At 46.9% G+C, this 20138-nt stretch overlaps 1 protein-coding gene across 2 annotated transcripts in view; it reads right to left on the bottom strand.

Moving 5' to 3' along the window:
- The window catches only part of Kcnk13 (potassium two pore domain channel subfamily K member 13), a 110647-nt gene extending 94178 nt beyond the window's left edge, over positions 1–16469 (bottom strand). The window contains exons 1-2 of one of the 2 annotated variants that reach the window (XM_087554556.1): positions 16177–16469; positions 14709–15776 (exon numbers count right to left, since the gene is read on the bottom strand). Coding sequence is in view for 1 of the 2 variants with exons in the window: in NM_022293.3 (NP_071629.2) it covers positions 14709–15042 (334 nt within the window). In the remaining variant the exon portion in view is untranslated. 2 annotated transcript variants of the gene reach the window in all.
- Between the last annotated feature and the right edge of the window lie 3669 nt (positions 16470–20138).

The raw sequence follows: 20138 nt of genomic DNA, 5'->3' as shown, positions 1-20138 counted from the left end.
CCAAACTCAAGTTCAGAGAAGTAAAGGACCTGGATGTTAGACCAGACACTCCTGAATCTGAGAGGCGAGAGCAGAGGGAATAGGCTTGGGCAGGAAAGGACTTTCTGAAAAGGACACCGAGAGCCCAGACACTAACCAACAATTAACAGACAGGGCCCCATGAAGCTACAAAGCCTCTGTACCACAAAGGACATCGTCACCTGAGTAAAGCAGCAGCCCACAGAGTGGAAAAATGTGTTTATCAGTTGGACAGCTGATAGAGGGCTCTTACCTAGAGTACATAGAGAACTGGAGGGGAAAAAACCAACCCCAGAACATCAAGAAAATAACCCAACTAAAAGAGGTGAAATAGAACTAAATAGAATCCTCGAAAGACGAGACACAAATGGCTGAGAAGTACTTTAAAAATGTTCAACGTCCTTAGTCTTCAAGGAGATGCAAATTGAAACGACTTTGAGATTCCATTTTACCCCATCAGAATAGCTCAGATCAGTAAAACAAATGACAGCGCGTGCTGGCGAGACCGAAGTCATCACATATTCACTGCTGGGGAGCACAAAAGCCTGTACATCTACTATGGAAACCAGGGTGGCACTTCCTCAACAATAGATCTACCACGAGGTCCAGCTATACAACTCTCAGATATACACCCAAAGGATGGTCCAGCTACACAACTCTCAGATATACACCCAAAGGACGGTCCAGATATACAACTCTCAGATATACACCCAAAGGACGGTCCAGCTACACAACTCTCGGATATACACCCAAAGGATGGTCCAGCTACACAACTCTCGGATATACATCCAAAGGACGGTCCAGATATACAACCATCAGATATACACCCAAAGGACGGTCCAGATATACAACTCTTGGATATACACCCAAAGGACGGTCCAGATACACAACCATCAGATATGCACCCAAAGGATGGTCCAGATATACAACTCTCAGATATACACCCAAAGGACGGTCCAGATATACAACTCTCAGATATACACTCAAAGGACTCTGCCTTTTTACTACAGAGGCTCTTGCTTACCCACAGTCATTGCTGCTCTATTCATAATAGCCAGAAATCGGAAACAACCTAGATATCTATCTATCAACTAATGAGTGGATAACAAACATGGGATACATTTACACAGTGGAGTATTGTTCAGCTATTGGGGAAAATGAAGCCATAAAGTTTGCTAGTAAATGGATGGAGCTCGAAACAGTCATCCTGGATGAGGTAACCCAGTCCCAAAGACGTTTTCTCCTTTATGTGGATTTTAGCTTTTAAGTATAGATGTGTGTGTTTCGTTCTAAATAACTGCAGAGGTTTGGGAGCTTGTAGGGGTCTAGAGAGGAGGATCTCTCAGGAAGGAGAAATAAGAGTATAGTGTTATGGAAAGGTAAGGGAAAGTAAGGGAAGGAGGTGCCAAGGGGAGGAGGTGAGAGAGTGGGGTGAGGGTGGGTGAGACAAGGAGGGACAACTAATCCTAAAGGCTTTCTGGAAAGCCATATGGTAACATGCTCTGTATAAGCTTCCTAAAATATAGACATATATGAAAAGAATTTAAATCCACTTACCATACAATGAAGGAGACATCTTATACCACCAAGTAAACCCTCCAGTGCCAGCAATGGGTAACATCTCATTAAGCTGTGGCTAAAGGGGTCCCATAGACCCTCCACACTTCACAGGTTATTATTGTCACCGCTATTGGTTACTCTCAGTCACCTAACGGTAAGGCCGTACTGCTGAAGACACAGATTATCTGAATCATTAATGTGGAGCAATCTAGCTGGTGCCCAACTGGAAGTTTCACCCCTATTGATTAATATCCATGTACTAAAAGGTGCCTTTCACACTACAGAAGGAGGAAAGTAACTGGCTTATTTAGGGTTTTACTGTTGTGAACAGTCACCATGACCAAGGCAACTCTTATAAGGACAGCATTTAATTGGGGCTGGCTTACAGGCTCAGAGGTTCAGTCCATTATCATCAAGGCAGGAACATAGCAATATCCAGGCAGATGTGGGAGTGGAGGAGCTGAGAGTTGTACACCTTCCTCTGAAGGCTGCTAGAAGAATACTGGCTTCCAGGCAGTTAAGATGAGCTCAGGTCTTAACGCCCCCACCCACAATGACACACCTATTTCAACAAGTTCCCACCTACTCCAACAGGGCCATCCCCTCTAATAGTAAGTGCTGCTCCCTAGGTGAAGCATATACAAACCATTGCATTCCACTCCCTGGCCCCCATAGGCTTGTTCAGACGTGAGCATAATGCAAAATACATTTAGTCTAGCATCAAAAGTCCTCATAGTTTATAGCAGGCTCAACAATGTTAAAAGTCCAAACTTCAAAGTGTCTTCTGAGATTCATCCAATCACTTAACCGTAATCCCCAAAGCAAGACAGGAAACCAGCTGTGCAAACTCTAAACTCTGCATCTCCATGTCTGATGTCAACGCAGTCTACAGATCTCCAACTCCCTTTTCATTTTTGTTGACTGCAACAAACTTCTTTTCTCCTGGGCTGGTTCCACTCCCTGTTAGCAACTTTGCTCGGCAGTTAACCCACAGTACTGGCATCTTGAACATCTTGGGGTCTCCAAGGCAACTTCAATTTACAGCTTCTTGTTCCAATGTCTGGGATCCACACATGATCTTCTGGGCTCCTGCGAAGGGTTTACATCAGTTGTCCAGCTCTGCCATCTCTAGCACTCTAAGCTCAGGTTGATCCACTCTCCTATTCTTGCTGTTCTTAATGATCATCCTATGTTATTGGCATCTCCAATATGCTGGGGTTTTTCACCGCAAGTAGGCTTCACCAATAGCCTCTCACAGGCTCTCTTCATGGTGCCAAGCCTCAACTCCTTTGCACGACCCCTACAGTCTTCAGCCGTCAACTGCAACTGAGGCTGCACCTTCACCAATGGCCTTCCATGGCCTCTCACAGTGCCAAGCCTCAGCTGCTCTTCCTGACTCCTTCATGCCTTCAAAAACAGTACCATCTGGGTGACTCTTACACATTACCAAGTCCAACTACAGCCTGAGGGACAACCTTGGTTATCTCTGGAACACAGCTTCTTTGTGCTCTAAGAAAACATTTTCCAGATTTAACCTCAGTGATGCTGGTTTCTTCTTAATCACCACTAATTTCTTAGCTCCAGCTAACCAGAATCAATTGTCCCAGTAGTTTCCTTCTCTTGATTATAAAGCCAGAGCCACATGGCCGAAGCTGCTGAGTTCTGCTTGCAGGAGCTGGAACATGGCCCCCTTGTTCTATTACATTATCAATAGCTTCCTGTTTTCCAACTCTTTCACTGTCTAAGTGTGGCTGTACTGGATCTTGCTCTGTAGATTGACCTTGAACTCTGAGATCCCCATGCATGTCTTTATCTCTTATGATTAAAAGTGTGTACCACCAAACCTAGGTCTAAATTTAGCTGGGTAGTATCTTGTCCCAAGGTCGCCACTCCCTTAACTTGTTATCTCCTTTAACAAAGGATTCAGTTCCATTTCACTTTCTAGTACCTCTTTAATACTCAAACCATGTATTTTATATTTTCCTTTCTCAGCTTGCTATGCTTGTTTAAAATGTTCTTCATGAGACTTAACCAGTGAACAAAGTCTATGATGAGCATTTCTGAGACTTCCTTTGTTAATGCAATTAATCTGAGTCTCTTCACCTTAGCCTCAGGTAGACTCTTCAGGCTAGGCCAAAAAGCCACACTCTTCACCAAAATGCCACAAAAACAGTCTCTAGGCCACATTCTGAAATTCTTCTCTTCTGAAACTTCTAGGGCCAGGTCTGCACAAATCAAATTACTCTCAGCAACAAAGTCTTCCATATTACCACTAGGATGGCCCATTAAGTCCCATTTAAAGCATTCCACTGGTTTCCAAATTCAAAGTCCCCAAATTCACACTCTTCTAAACAAAAGCATAGTCAGGCCTATCAAAGCATACCCCACTCCTGGTACCAAATTCTGTCTTAGTTAGGGTCTCACTGTTATGGACACCAAGGCAACTCTTATAAGAACAACATTTAATTGGGGATGGCTTATAGGTTCAGAGGTTCAATCCATTATCATCAAGGTGGGAGCATAGCAGCATCCAGGCAGATGTGGGGCTGGAGGAGCTGAGAGTTGTACATCTTCCTCTGAAAGCTGCTAGCAGAATACTGGCTTTTAGGCAGCTAGGATAAGCTCAGGTCTTAAAGTCCACACCCACAGTGACACACCTATTCCAACAGGGCCACATATAGTGCCACTCCCTGGGCCGAGCATATACAAACCATCACAGTATTCATCAATATCACCCAACTATAAACTCTTTGGCTTACAACAGAGATGTGTCTTCAGGATATACTGGTGTAATAATGGTACAAATGTTATGGGAGTAACCAACCATAACAACAAACTGTTGTTTGCTTTGTTTCTTAAAATCTAAGATGCACTCCTTGAGATGGAACATATACATGCCAAAGTGACCAGGAACCTGACACTAGATAGGCCTTGGTCCTAGGGGGAAAATCTACTACTATTATTCTGCCAAAGAAACATAGCAATACAAATACCTCCTAAACACATACTTCTATATACATAGATAAGTGCCTCGTTCATCCTCATCAAAGCTTCTTGCAGAAGTTGGGAACTAACTCAGAAGCACACAATTGGACAATGTACAGGGGCCGAGAGACTTCGAAGCACTCAGCCCTAAATGGGATGTCTTTATCAAACCCTTCCAAGATTCAGGGATCTATGTCGAAGAGAAGGTATAAAGATTCTAAGAACCAGAAGGAAACACCATCTTTCAGACACAACATAACATATACACACATGAACTTATAGAGACTGTCACAATATGCACAAAACCGGCACAGGTTTAAACCAGACAGAATCCCAGCACTGAGCAGGGAAAATGGACACAAAGTCCCTCTTATAGCTAATAATCTATTTGTGATTGATACCTGCTGACAAAAGAAGAAAACCCATTTTCTCCAATGGAGTGTGTGGTGGTTTGAATGTGCTTGGCCCAGGGAGGGACACTATTAGGAGGTGTGGCCTTGTTGGACGAAATGTGTCATGTTGGGCTTTGAGAGCCTTCTCCTAGCTGCCTGGAAGCCAGTCTTCTCAGCTTCTTTTCTGCCTAAGTTGGCTGTTCTGGACCTTGCTGAGTAGACTGACCCTGAACTCAGAGATCTGAGGCTGAGTCTCTTGAATGCTGGGGTTAAAGGTGTGTACCAACACGACCGGACTTAAGCTTTTCTTTACCTAGAACTTGCTCTGTCCCAGGCAGATCTTCAGACAAGGGCAATAAGCAACCACATTCTTTATCAAAATATCACAAAACAGTCTCTAGGCCACATTCTTCTCCTCTGAAACCTTTTGAGCCTTGCCCCCAGAGTCTCTGGGTATACTCATCACACTCTAGGGCAGGCCCCATGCCCAGGCCCTGTGCCCAGGCACCATGCCCAAGTCCCACGCCCAAAGAGCAGCTGTTCAACACGAAACAGACGCCATGTTTTTTTAATGTGTGTGCTGCTTTTCTTTCTCTTCTTTTCTTTCCTTTTTGTTTTCATCTTATTGACTTTCCTTTCTAAGTTTTTAAAATCTATTTTGATTTGTGATTTTTTTTTCTTGCAGAAAGAGAGAGATAGAGAACTAACATCAAGGGTGGTGGGGAGATCTGGGAGGAGTTGAGAGAGGAAAAAGAATATAATAAAAATGTTTAAATTTGGGCTGGAGAGATGGCTCAGTGGTTAGGAGGACTGACTGCTCTTCCAGAGGTCCCAAGTTCAAATCCCAGCAACCACATGGTGGCTCACAACCATCTGTAATGGGATCAGATGCCCTCTTCTGGTGTGTCCGAGGTCAGCAACAATGTATACATAAAATAAATAAATAAATAAATCTTTAAGAAAATGTTTAAAATTTTTTAAAAAAAATACAGTTAAAAATTAAAGAGAGAATAGACTTATCTCAACATTATAAGAATGAATAATGGATATATATATATATATATATATATAATTACATTTAAAATGTGACTTACCTATTGTAGTAATTAGAGATAACTGGACATTTACACTGTGGCTGCGGAACCCACATGACTTCAGGAAGATAGAGCTATAGGAAAAATGCTTTTCCATTCACTCCATAGCATTATCCAGATATTAAGACAAGACACATACATCGCAGGAAAAGAAACAGATGTGCATCTCTTTGGCCAGAGATGTGAGAATCTTCTCTGAAGTATTAGCAGACCAAATGCACAGTCACAGAAAAAGCCTCACACAGCCTGGACAAGAGGTACTCATTGTGGGAACCCAAACTTGCTATGAAGGCTTGGAAGTTGCTAATGTAATACTCTCTATCCATGGCATAAAGGGGAGAGTCACAAGGTCCTCTCAACAGAGGCACAAAACAGCTCAGATAACTTTATGGTTTAAAGAACGAAGATATTGGGTGGAAAGGAAGCCCAGAATTCTCAGGAAGGTTCTAGAGGTCAATGGTGGGAAACAGAAGTTCTCGTCCTGAGAGCAGGATGAAGTAAGATGTCCATTCTCACGAGTCCAGTCAGTCACGAGAACAGACATACAAAATCTCCAGACTAATAATTTAAAGTAGCTATTTACCATTCTACAGTCTCCTATATAGGAAAACACTAAACTATGACAAGAACAAATAGCAGGGGACAGCGAGATCACAGCATTCAGGATCAAACAGTCACAAAAGCCAGTTGTGCTCCTGTGTATCCACACAGAAGGGAACCAAAGAAAATTAAGAATGGGATGTTATGGGGTTGGGGATTTAGCTCAGTGGCAGAGCGCTTGCCTAGCAAGCGCAAGGCCCTGGGTTCGGTCCCCAGCTCCGGAAAAAAAAAATTAAAAAAAAAAATTAAAGAATGGGATGTTACTAAGGGTAGAGTACTTGAAAAGAAATTAACCAAGGAAAGCACAAAACTCTGAAAACTACAAAACACTCCTAAATCAATCAATTAATTAATTAATACTAATTAATTAATAAAAAGATTTACATGAGGAGGGAGGCAGCTCACGGTCGCAGACCATGGAACGTCACGTTGCTGGATGGGACGAATATTCCTGTGCTAGCTCACACACCTACCGTAAGTTTCCTCTGCAGAAAGGAGCAGGATGGGCTTATCATTCTCATGGATGTTTAAGGAACCCAGAAAAGCTAAAAATAGCCCCAAAAAGAAGAACAACATCGGAGGGCTCACCCTTCCTAATTCCATCTGACTACAAAGCCTCCATTTCCGAGGCCCTGGTGTAAAGAAAGACTACAGGTTGACAGAATAAAACATAGTCCGGGAATCAACCCTCAGAGTGGCGCCCTTGATTTCTGACAGGTGCCAAAACCAATTCTCTCTGTGCGTATGGGTAGGTGGGTGGGAGAGACAGGGGCCAGAAGATGACAGACTTTCCGATAAATATTACTGAAACACCCGAACTTCCACTTGTGATTGAGGGTGGACCTACAGCTCATGCCCTGTGCCAAGTACAAACTCAAAATGCATCAGCCTCCTGAAGGTGAGAGCAAAAGTACAAACCAGAAGAAAACAGGACCTGAGGTAGACAGTGGCTTCTGAGCCAACACTTTAAAAGCGCATGCAGAAAGGGGGAGGGGCTGCAGAACTGGCTCTGCCATTGAGAGCGCTGACTGTTCTAGAGGACGCAGGTTCAATCCCCAGCGCCCACTAGTCATTTCAGTCCTGAGGGTATCCAGCTCCCCCTTCTAGACTCCACAGGCCCTGCAAGCAGATGGTGCACCACAGACATGAGCAGGCAAAACGCCTACACGCGTGAAATAAAAACGATAAAGAAATCAATAAGATACGAACAAGAAGTAGATAAAGTCGGACTCCATTGCAATTTGAACCTTTTGGGTTTCCAGGGACACTTGGAAGTTTGCGGAAAGGCCCACAACCTACAGATCCTAGGCGATGAGGGTCTCGAATCTAAAACACACAGCACTTTCGCAGTTCCCAGTAAAAGCACAGATAACCCGGTTGAAAACAGGCAAGGGGTGTGAATAGCTATTTCTTTCAAGAAAGTATTTATAGGGCTAGCTGTGGTGATACACACCCATGTCCCTGGGACTCGGGAGACAAGGTAGAGGAATTGTGAGTCCATGGCTAGCCTGGATTACCCAGTGAAGCCCTATCTCAGTAGATGCACATATGGAAAGCATATAGAAGGTTATTAAAGCACGGACTGTGGGGTTGGGGATTTAGCTCAGTGGTAGAGCGCTTGCCTAGGAAGCGCAAGGCCCTGGGTTCGGTCCCCAGCTCCGAAAAAAAAAAAAATTAAAGCACGGACTGTTACGCAACGTTACTCACTATTCCAGAAGGCCAATCAAATCTGCAGAGAGGTCCCATTCCCACCCTCTCTGTGATAGTGAAGAAGACAGTCACGATGGAGAGAGTAAAGCAGGAGGTGCTGCCAAACTGGTGGCTTCCTGGGACTGTTGTCCAGCTCTGGACATGGGCCTTGGCACTTCTTGGGTTCAACAGCACATTCCAGTATGTCTCTGACACTGCTGTTAGCATATTTTTTTTTTTTACAGGCAACCCAGTGCCGCCTGAAACTGCTTTTCTTGTTACTTTCACTCCTCTGTGATTATAGAGAGAGAGAGAAAAATGGCGCTGCAGGCAACAGAAGGGTATGTGGCTGCTGCCCGAAGACTGAGGTGCCAGTGCAGGTGTGAGCACAGGAGAGGCCCTGGCACAGAAGCAGCAGGTGTGTGTGCAACTGGGGTCTCGTTCTCTCCAGCTCCGCTCCATGCCAAACGGGGCATTATTCCCAGACTGTGCAGGAAAAGGAACTTTCGAGAAGGTTCGTTTTACCGCCTTCACTTTCCATTTGAAAGCGGGAAGCAAAGCTCGAGACCAGACCCAGTGATGCTGTGTAAAGACCAGTGTAGCCCCCAGGTATGGAGGCAGGGGAAGAAAGGAACAGGGCGTGAGGTGGAGCTATGGGAAAAGGAACATTCCTGCTGGGCCAGGTGGTACATGCCTGCAGTCCTAGCACTTGAGAAACTAAGGCAGGAAAGTTGCTGTGAGCTTGCGGGTAGCCTGGACCACATAACCCAGACTACAAAGTAAGATCCTGTCTCAAAAACTAAGAGAGGAAAGAATGGAGAGAAGGAAGGGAGGCATGGATGAAGGGAGGAAGGGAGGAAGGGAGGAAGGAAGGGAGGAAGGGAGGAAGGGATGTGGGCAGGTAGGTTGGAAGGTTGGTCCTAGTTGGGTCTGGTGGCACAAGACTGTAATCTCAGTTACTCAGGAGGCTAAGGTAGGAAAACCTCAAGCTGAAAACCATCATGGACTCCAGTTAGATCTAGTTCAACCTGAGCAACTTAGTAAGACTCTGCCACAGAATAAAGAGACCAGAAAGGATTAGGAAGAAGGGGGAGAGAGGGTGGGGAAGGGGTGATGATGGTGGTGGTGGTCTTCAGAAGCAGGATGGAGAGGGTCAGGAAGGGCTGGACTCTCGGCTATTAGACATGAGGATACCAGGAAGGTTTGAGAATGTTTTTTTCTGAAGAATATGAGACCAGGACTTGGGAGGCTGGAAGCTGGGGATGGTGGTGTTAGACTCAAGGTCAGAAGACCCTGCATTGTCCAGAGAAAGCATCTCAGTTTTATCTCCAACTGAAGGACGGTGGTAGAGATGGCTTTCGGCCTCAGTTGAATTCTGTCTTGGTCGTACTTAGAATGATGAAAAGAAGCGCTCACTTACCAGAGTAGAAAATCAGCACTGAAGGAAAACCAGGGGTGGAAAGAATAAAGAAGAATAGAGAGAAAACCAAGTAGGGAACGCGCCAAATTTTCATCTGCATAGAAAGATACAGAGACAGTTAAAAATAAAAGGACAAAAACATGCTAAGTGGTTACTTAAACCAAAAACTACTGGTGACCGCCACTCGAGCAATGGTTTAAAGGTCAACGCACATTTGCAAATAAGACACAGAACTTTAATTCCACATTCAGGTGTTTAAGATGGCCACTGATGCAGAAAGCAGGAAGAGGGTAACCAAATCAACCCCGAGGAAGATAAGCAAAAGTTATGCAGGTTATGGAGTTACTTACAAAAAAAATTGATGAATTTACATGCCCTGAGACACAGTAAAATGTTGTCTCTGGTGTGTTTGTGGGAATTAAAGGCCGGTTGAAGGGGGTGGGGAGTGTCAATGTTCTCTTTACCTCCAGAAATTTGTGACCCAAGGGAAAACTGGCTCGAATATATACAGACTCCAGGACACAAAGAAATGTTCAAAGAAGAAAACAGAGAATTGTACAACACGCACATTCTCAGATCATTACGCGATAATTTTAGCAATAAATCAAAGCATAATTATAGAGCCAACCTCACAGAACCTTTAAAAAGCAATCTTTCTGAATAACATTTTGAAGCGAGTTAAACAGCTACATAGAGAATGAGCACGAATATTTATCTTAGCCACAGAAAGGATGTGAGTTATGAAAAACTAGGAAAAATACTCTGTCAATCAAACAAGTATTTTTTTCTACACCAAAAATTCAAGTCAGCAAGAAGGTAGTTGAAAAAGATGATCATTCATCCAATTTTCTCCTTTCCCCTCTCTGTTTCTCTCTGTGTGTTTCTCTCTCTGTGTGTGTGTCTCTCTATCTCTGTCTCTGTCTCTGTCTCTGTCTCTCTCTCTCTCTCTCTCTCACACACACACACACACACACACACACACACGGGAGCAGGGGAGAGAAGCTTACTGTCGACCCGTCATCAGGGATGGGGACCCTTAGCCTTGAAGAAGGACCTGAATATAGCACAGAGAAAGAACCCCCATGAACTCCTCAGAACGGGCTGAAAACCACTTCAATGGTCAGTTGGTTGGCCCAGTATCACCGTGATATTCATCAGCTGCTTACTCCAAGGGAACTCCCAAGACACAGAAAACCTGGGGACCAATGTGCCAAGAGCCAACGGGAAAAGCCAGGAAGCGACTCTGTGATCTGCTGGGTGGGGGGAGTGGTAGTGGGACAGACATTGTCAGCCATCATGCTATCTGGGGAGATGTTTAGTTGGTGAGAACTGAGAAACACGATACTGGAGGAGAATCTTTGTCTACATGGCAGGTTTTGCTCCTGTCTTGCCTTGAACTAGCAGACACTGGGAATCACAAACTTCCTTGGGGCCTAAAATCAACCACAACTGAGGAAAGGAGTCGTGGTCTCTAACTGGGGACCAACTCTTCCTACAAAAAGAGCCAACAAGGAAGGAAAGTCATGAGGGCAGCTCTAGGCGTCAGCTTGGAAGGAAGAGCTCCATCACCTCCAGATGAGCAACTTCCGACTCATCGTAGAAGCTCTCTGAGCCTTCACAGGAGAGTGTGGCCAGCATCTCGGGGGTTTTTGTAAGAGTTCAATGTGTACAGAGATACATGCTGTGCTTGGCCCCCAGACAACAGTTATGAGATCCCACATTTGTGGAAACACACGAAGGTCTCATGAGCAGCACATTAAAGGGAAGAGAATGCTGAATGGGGTGTGTGCCTGGATGAAGAAGAATTGTGGCAACCAGAAGAGCTGAGAAAACACATCTCCCTATGTCAAGAAGAAGCACGTGCACACACATCACCCTCCAGGGTGACCAAGAATCCTGTGTGAACTAGATTAGAGTAACCTGCAACGTCAACAGACTGCAAAAGAGCTTCCTGTCATCCCTTCCCTAGACAAGGAAGACCAGACTTCTCTCTCCTGTGACCCAAGTTCATCTGAGGACTTCAGGTTCTCACAGTTGTCTAGCTAGCATGGTCTTGAACTTAGACAGGGAATTCCTGTAGTGGGGTTGCTCTCACCAGGGCCCAGGGCCCAGGGCTGCCCCCCCAATGTCCTGCACCCCATGTTATACTCCTTTCCACTCACGGTCTGATCTCTGGCTCTCTGACTACCAGTGTCCTCCATCCCACCAAGGAGAGGTGATCAATAAAAGAGATGCAGGTGTGACCAGACCAACATTCCAAGAGCTTTATTAGGCTTCTAAAGGTGGCCCTCGGGAAAAAGGGAAGATGGAACTCGTGTGCTGAAGAGGAATCACTTGGAAAATTCTTGGCAAACCATAATGAAAGAGAGGGCAGGAGGGAGGGACAAGAAAGGGGAAAACAGTAGTTGTGGGGAGGGGAGACCACAGTGCTGGGGGAGGGGTAGAAGGCAAGGGAAAGGGGAGGGGAAGGGGAGAGAGAAAGGGAAGGGAGAGGAGGGGAGGGGAGGGGGAAGAGGAAGGGGGAGGGGAGGGGTGCTTCTTGTCATTAACTGGACTGGGCTGCTTCTGGGTCTGACCTCACAGGCTGAAGGAGTCACACACTCCTTCCTTTCTATGTGTTGAAGGGGACAAGGCTGATGCTGGCCACCTCCCAGGACAGCCTGTAGCTTGGAGACTCTAGGCAATAGGGTAAATGAGAGTTGCTAAAAGCAACAGGAGAGGCCATGCCAATTTTGAGAACAGAGCAAAAAGAGACAGGAAGAGGGGAACAGAAAGGTAGGAGTGACAGAAGGCTGGAGCCTGGGAAGACCTTAGGGGAGGATTTTAGGGGAGGACCTTAGGGGAGGATCTTGGAGATGAGAAGCCCCAGAGACACAGTTGAGGAAAGTGGGATGTTTTCTTTGTGTTATAATGGCACAACTTTAAATTTCCTTAAAGAGACAGGGGACCATTGAATTTAGTTGTTTAGTGCTCTGGCTATTGGACCAGTCTTCTTTGAAAAGGACCTCAAGAACGATTTGAGTTACAGTGACATCAAACCCATCTCTTCTTCACAGAGAAAGGCATGGAAAGGAAGAAATAGCAGACTAGAATTGAGAATTTAAAAAGAAAAACCATTGGATTCCTATTACTATAAAGGAGTCTGGATGCAACAGGCTCAGGTGAACACAGGAAAGGACAGGAAGGATAGATGGTAAGGAGAGCTAAGTTCTGGTCAGAAATCTGATGCCACAGTCCTGAAAGTTTCCAGATAGGACACAAGTACCCGGAGATCCCAGCTTCTCAGAACGGCCAGTCTGAGCTTCCCTGTGAAGTCTTAGGAGGTGCACCTCAGAGGAATGGGCCTCTTACCCTCCTTTGAATGGGCACAAACTCTCACTGGCTGCCCTCGCTCCTGCTCCCCACACACAAGCACGCATGGCTTCTCAGCTGGAAATTTTAGGTGCACCTGCCATTGTTCCCACAGAAAACCATCTTAAAGCACAGCAGAAAGTCCTGCTGTGCCTGGAAATGGAGGGCAGTTGAACAACGCCTCATCCTTACAGGGACTGGGTGGGAAAGATGCTCTAAGCACAGGCATGAGGGAAGAAATCGATCGGGAAAGCCTAGCACATGAGACTGCAGAAATGAATACTGTTCCTCTTTCTAGGCGACAAACAGCGGACCACCGAGAAAAAGAGACAAGAGTGACATGGGCTTGTGACCATCTAGCAGGAAGCACTGCGTATAGTTGTGTTCCCTCCTGCCCTCTCTCATTCTCTGGCCAGCTGAGTCATGGGTTCCTGGCTAATCTTGGGAAGTCTTTCTTGGTTAGTCCGGTCTATAGCCCGAGGCTCCTGTTTTGAATATACTTTTCTCCTGGCAGAATGTCTGCACGGCATCTCAAGGTGGTTCACCTGTCACCAATGCCACCGGCAAACCCCTCTAGAGTCCCGGGGCCCTGGCTGCTGAGAGTCCTGCACCGCCATGAGCTCCTGCAGTGGCTTCTGTACTACTTCCCTTCTTCTTCTTCTAGCTGTTCGGGCCCCGCCCCCATCACGTCTTTCCCCAGGACGTCTACAGTACTTTCTCCGGCCCACTCATTACTCAGCTATACACCAATAGTGAGCAGTTTTTTTGGGGGGGGGGGGTGTGCTGCACGAATCTTCCAGTTCCCACCTCATTCTGCAGGGGAACATCACCGATGGCAGCTCGCCACACCATTCTCAAAATTCTTAGGGGCTCAGCTGCTTCCTACTAAATTCTAACTTCTTATCCCTTCTCCAGTCCATTAGCCACCAGGCCGGCCGGCCTGGCACTCCTTCCTCCAGTCCAAGCTCAGTCAGCACCTCACAGACTTCTGGGATGCAAGCCTCTTCTGCTCCAATTGTATGCCCCTATGTTTAGTCCCTAAACCCAATTCATAGGAACTCAAACTGGCTAGACCCACGGTCACTTTCCCCCTGGTTCTTCACGGAAGGAAACACGTCCCATTCTTTGAGCCCCATTTTACTCTCTTCTGTCTCGTTCTAGTTGGAATTCTGAGCGTCTCTCTCGGTGAGTTTGAAATCTCAGGCTTTCCTTTGAGCAGTGGCTTGTGCATTGTCAACCCTCAGCAAACGTTCTTAGCTTTCTATCTGTTTGTAAGCTTCCACAGAATCTACGAATTCAGTCCTGTCTCCTAAACCAGACTGGCTGTCTACAGAAGCGCTTCCCTAATTTAAGAACCATTCGATTTCCCGGCGACTGGTTAACAAACAGCGTCTGGTTCTGGTCTAGGCAGAGGTCTGGGGTAATTCTAATAATCTTCGGGTGTGGTTGGGATCCATTCACACCTGTTGATTAGCTGCAAAGGTATCCCTAGGTGCATCTCCTGGCGTCCAAGTGGAGAACCCAACCCCTAGGGTGAGATGCTGGTTCCCGCGAGGTCCCAGGAACTAGGGGCATCGAGTGACCAGGCGGCTCACTTACCTATGGTAGTTACCACTGTGCCCACGAAGTAGAAGGCGCCCGTGAAGTCCCAGCGAGGGCGCACGCTGTCCATGCGGATGCCCGCCTTGGTGGCTTCCTCGTAGTGGCGGAGGAAGCCTCGCAGCTCTTCGCGGCTCAGGTTGTGGCCCCTGCTGAAGTTGGCCAGGCGCTCTTCCCAGCGCTGCTTGGCCTGCAGCTCCTGCGCTAGCTCCAGCGCGGAGAAGACTGCGGCGCCGCCCAGCAGGTAAAGCAGGATGAGCCCCGCGAGCAGCAGGAAGCGCGCGTTGTCCTCGTTCAGGTGGCCGGGGCTGCAGCTGCAACCGCGGCCAGCCATGGCACTGGAGGACAACCCCGCGAGGGTCGCTGCCCGCGGACTTGTGCCCACGCCCCTGGTAAGATCCGGCTCTGCGGATCTTAGCCCGCTCTGCCTGCGGGCTCGCCCATGCCCGCCGCGCGCTCCCTAAGGCGGCGTGGATCTCCGGGCCACCGCCTCCTCCGTTGTTCCTGTGGAGCCAGCTCCCCACGTCCGCCTGGACTCGTGGTTTCGAATCCGCTTTGTCGCCGCCGCCTCCTCGTCCGCTCTGGAGTTCTCCTTAAGGCCGAAGACCAGAGGGTCGGGGTACGGAGTCTGCTTCGGCTTGGTGTGGGGGTGCGGGCGACCGGGGTTCACCCGGGCTCCTAATTTTGCTCAGATTGGGGAGGGGGCGTGGCGTGCCTTCAAGGCAAACTCCATAAAACTTGAACTCATCTTGAAGAAAAGGTAGTGGGTCCAGAGAGAATCGGTGGGTAAGCTTAACATCAAGGTCCGGGTTCCTCCGAACATTGCTTTCCAAGCTGTGGTGGCTGGGACACAGGCTGTCCTCTGTCTTCGGTGCCTCTCCAGGTGGATCTGTATTGCGTATCGGTGACAATGTCCCGCTGAGCCTCTGTCAACCAGAACAACCAAGGCTCAGAGGCTGGGACCGGTCTGGGACAGACGCACGGATGCAGGGACAGTGCGAAGGGCAGATCAGCCGGCTCGGATCTCCACTGGGCACACGGGCTCCGCAGCAGCATGAGGGCGGACCGCTGTGGGGAGGAGAGCAGAGGGGGAGGTTGGAACAGTGAAGGAAGTTAGAAGCATCCTCCCAGGGCGCCTTTCTTGACTTCCCCCTAACCAGAGTGCCCTTGGCCTCTAGGCCCTGCACTGGGCGTTCTCTGTCGCCACAGGCAGGCCCTGCTAGCCCATCTCCCGGAGAGCTGGCCAAGGGCAGCGGCCAGAAGAGTTCCATCTCTTCCACCGGTTTTGATCGCCTCGGCTCTGTAGTTCTTGCGCAGTCAATGGCCCTGAGCGGAGTGCTCCAAGCTACAACATGCAAGCCGGGAGCAGGGCTCTTCAGCGAACCGCTGGGGCGCCCACCCAGAGACCCCAACTTGCGGTGGGCTCTGGAGCCACTGTCGCGTTCGCGTCTCACCTCCCCAAACGCACCTGCTCTGTGCGACAGGTTCAGGATGGTCCCGGGCTCCCCTTCTCAAATGGTCTTGCCCTGCCCAGTGGGGCTGGGAGCAGAAGTCGGTGCCCGGAGCTGCCTTCTCTGTGGAGTGCTCAAACACTGCAACAGGTGGAGCCCTGCTGCTGCCAACCGTGGCGACTCCACCCGGTGTCCGCCTCTTGGCCTCAGGGCCAGTCTCCTGCGCAGGTCTCCGCCCGCGATCGCCGGGAGCTCGGAAGGGAGCAGCGATGCTTCCACCCGGTTGTGCCGATCCCTGGAGTGGTTGTTTAAGAGCGAGGTCGAGAGCCTCGATGGTCTGCATGTTCTGGCCCTCTGGGGCCAGAAGAGGGCGCTGCGTGCCCTTCAGACACACCTGGTCCCCAGCCGTTTAGCCACAGGGGATCGAATATATCCGCGTGAAGGAATGGATTCATAGCCACCCACGATCTAAACAGAATTTCTCCGCCTTTGGAGAGAGTGGTCCCAGGAGACCCACCCACACGATACTTGCCAGAAACAGAACTAGAAAAGCTTGCAGTTCTGTTGAATAGATGCAGTGATTTTGAGGAGAGTAACTAACAGACATTAATTTTGCTTTGTGTCTCCGGGAGAGGAAGAACTTTAGAGGAGGGTATCGAATACACACCCAGAGTGAGTATCCCAATTACCTTTACTAGCTTAAGAAAAATTTCAAGTACATCAAAATTAAACGAATTTTACAATGATACAACACAACGCCACCTAGATTCTACAAGTGACAGTTTACCAGGTTTGATCGTATTTACCCGTTCTTTTCTATTCACCAACCCACTCGGGGATGCTGTTTGAAAGGTTGCAGACATCCGCACACTTTCACCCCATCTCCAACCAGTATTAGCCATTATTAAGAGTTCCATACTCGGATGTTTGCTTTTGTGGTAACATTTGCATACAATGGCATGCAAATGTATCATTAGGTGAGTTCTGACAAACTATCTTTGGGAGCCAAACAATGGTGATCTCCCTCCTTTATCATCTAAAAGCCACCAACTGATTAAAGCTCCCACAAATATCTTGCCGGCCAATCTCCACGCTCATTCCAAGCAGAGGGAACCACTAGCTGGATTTCTTTTTCTATTGTGGATTATTTTTCCTTTATAGAATTTGGTTTTGCCTATTCAGGTCTTTGGACTCATGAGAATCAGTTACGTGTCTTATGTAAAGTGTGTTTCTGAAGCATACTGCCTGACGTCATTTCAAAGTAGCTCTTCTAACCAACAACAATGCAGAGTCCGTATCCTATAGACCCTTGACAGTGTCAGCCATTTTAGTTTTAAGCCCTCTGTATACAGGCACATCAACATATCTCCTCGGGACTTTGTGTCTTCTAGATACCTTGTATATTGGACATTTGTTATCTCTTTGTAAATGGCTGGAATATTTTGCCCACTTGGTCTTGGGGCTGGGAAGATGGTCAAGTCAGTAAAGAGCTCATCTCACAAACATGAGGACCAGAGTCCAGTTCCCCAACACACCTAAAGATGAGTAAAGAGGTGGACTTTTGAAATCCTAGTCCTCCTTGGCAGGTAGTGACAGGTGGCACGGACTAGCCACACCTCCCTAGTCAAATCAGTGAACTCTAGGTTCAGTGAGAGCCCCCTCTGGTTTCCACATGCACACACACAGATGGTTCCTATAATTGAAGTACAGTGTTTTATATAATCTAGCTACTGGTCCTTTCTTAGATGTGTATTTTGCAACTCTTATTGTTTTGGTTTCTGGAATGCCCACTTGTTAAGAAAAAGTTTTCTGACAAAGTTTTCAGTTTTGGTAAAGTCCAATTTTCCAGTCTGTAATGTTTGCTATCCTCTGTGTGTTATATCATTGCTGCCTTCAAGGTTGTGTTTGTTTCTTGTCTCTCTCCCCTACTTTGGATGTTGGGCATTGAGTTTATTTATTGTGCAAGTGAGACGAGGCCATATTGTCCAAAAGCATATTCACTTTTCCTAATGGCATTTATCGAGCAGAAAAGTAAGAATAATTTATTTCAGGACTCTCTTATTTTGCCCATTTTCTATTTATCTAGTTGTTATGCCATAAAACACATTTAAATGCATTTTATAGCTCTTGGAGTCAAGAAATGCAGTCTCCAACTTAGCTCTTCTTTTTCAGTATTTCCTTGGGTATAATAAATTGTTTCCATTTTAAAAATCAAAGGGCTGTGGTTTTTAAGACAGACGTTTTAAACACAGGCACGGAAAAAGGCTGTTATCTTGACCAGGACTGTGTTAAATATGTTTTGGGAAGAAGTGGTACTTCGATGATTCATGAATGAGTCTATCTCTGCATATATGTAGCTCTCCCTTGTTATAGCACAGAGGTCATGCACATCTTTTATGAATCCAACATAAAGATTTATTTGAGCACATAAATTCAAATGCTTCATCTTTTCAGGTTTGCTTTGTATCCCACAAACTGGCTGCATTCCTTCATTAGTTTCAATGGTCCCTTAGGAGTTTCTATGCATGCAACTATGTCACCTAAAGTGGAGGTTTACTTTAACTTAAAAAAAGTCTTGTCTGATCAGTGTCTAATAATAAGGTACAGGAGAGCTGGAAGCAGGTTACTTTTGTTCAGCTCTAAGGAATCTATCCGCTTGTTATTACAGACGCTGAGGGCTGTGGGGCTCCCTTAGATGCTCTTGCCATCCCTAAGATGGTTTCTTTGTAAAGTCCTAGCTGCCCTGGAACTTACTCTGCAGACTAGGCTGACCTCAAACTCAGAGATCTGTCTGCCTCTGCCTCCCTAGTGCTGGATTAAAGGCGTGTGCCACCACCGCGCAGCCATAGATGCTCTTTTTGAGGGTGAAGATATTTCTCTTTATTTTTATTTCTAGCTTTCTGAGGTTCTTTCTTTTGAATAAAACAGAGATGATTGTTGAATTCTGTCAAAGGCTTTCTGTCGGCGCCTGCGCCGCCAGTGTGTGAGTATCGGGTGTAGGTCTGCGGGATTGAAAAAAAACACGTACACGGGTCACCAGTTTTCAGCGAGTGCCACCAAGGCTTTACTGAGATCTCCTTATATACCCCAGGCAAAAGCTGAGGAAAACAACAAGGCAGGTGAAAATCCCCAATCAGGAAAACAGGAAAAGTCTGTGTGGTGAAAGTTCCGGCCCAATCAGGGGCATAAACAACTTCTTAACAACAAGCAGGAAGGCTCAGTGGGGAGGAAGGGTGCCATGGAAAATCCCAGCCCCAAATCGGGGGCTAAGAGCAGCTCCCAAGGGTGTAAACAATTTCTTGCTATAGCAGGCTAAAAGGCTCATCGAGGGGGGAGGGAAACACCAAGGTAGGGCCCAACAGCTTTCTCTGTATCTATAATAATCTTATGCTTCTCTTTATTCTGTTAATGCTAGATCTCACCAATTTAGTATTATTTTTAGTTATGGATAAACTGTAAATTGTACGAACATTTAAAAAGCATGGCAGTTTTGAGATAAAGTCCATTTTTATTTTTCTACTTCTCTTTAGGTTTCCTGTGGGTTTTTCCCCCTCCGAGCTACCTAGGAGGAAAAGACCGTCCCCACTTAAGTGGCAAGATCAGATTTTAGACTCTTACCTTTAAAGAGTCTTTTAATACCCATAACCACATATAACTTGTTTGGACCAAATCAACCACTATCTCTCTCTACCTCTTCCCTCCCCCCCCCCCACCACAATTCCTTTGTGCATTGTATGGGACCATGCACTGGAGGCTGGGTAGACTCAGGGGACTCCATCCCTGAGGAAAACTGGCATTCCTTTTCTTAGCAGCCAGCGCTTGTCAATAGCTCCTCAAGTAGGGGTGGAAATCTGAGTCCCTCTCCCACCCATGCTGGGGTTTCAGCTGGCTGGGTCTCGTGCAGGTCCTGTGTGTGTGGTCCCAGGCACTGGGAGTTTGTGTGTGCAACGTGCTGGCATGTTTGGCAAATGCTGTTTAT

This window comes from Rattus norvegicus, chromosome 6 (assembly GCF_021556685.1).
Source record: "Rattus norvegicus strain SHRSP/BbbUtx chromosome 6, alternate assembly SHRSP_T2T, whole genome shotgun sequence".
In the NCBI taxonomy this organism is placed as follows: Eukaryota; Metazoa; Chordata; class Mammalia; order Rodentia; family Muridae; genus Rattus; species Rattus norvegicus.
This window is presented reverse-complemented; position numbering and strand designations above follow the sequence as displayed.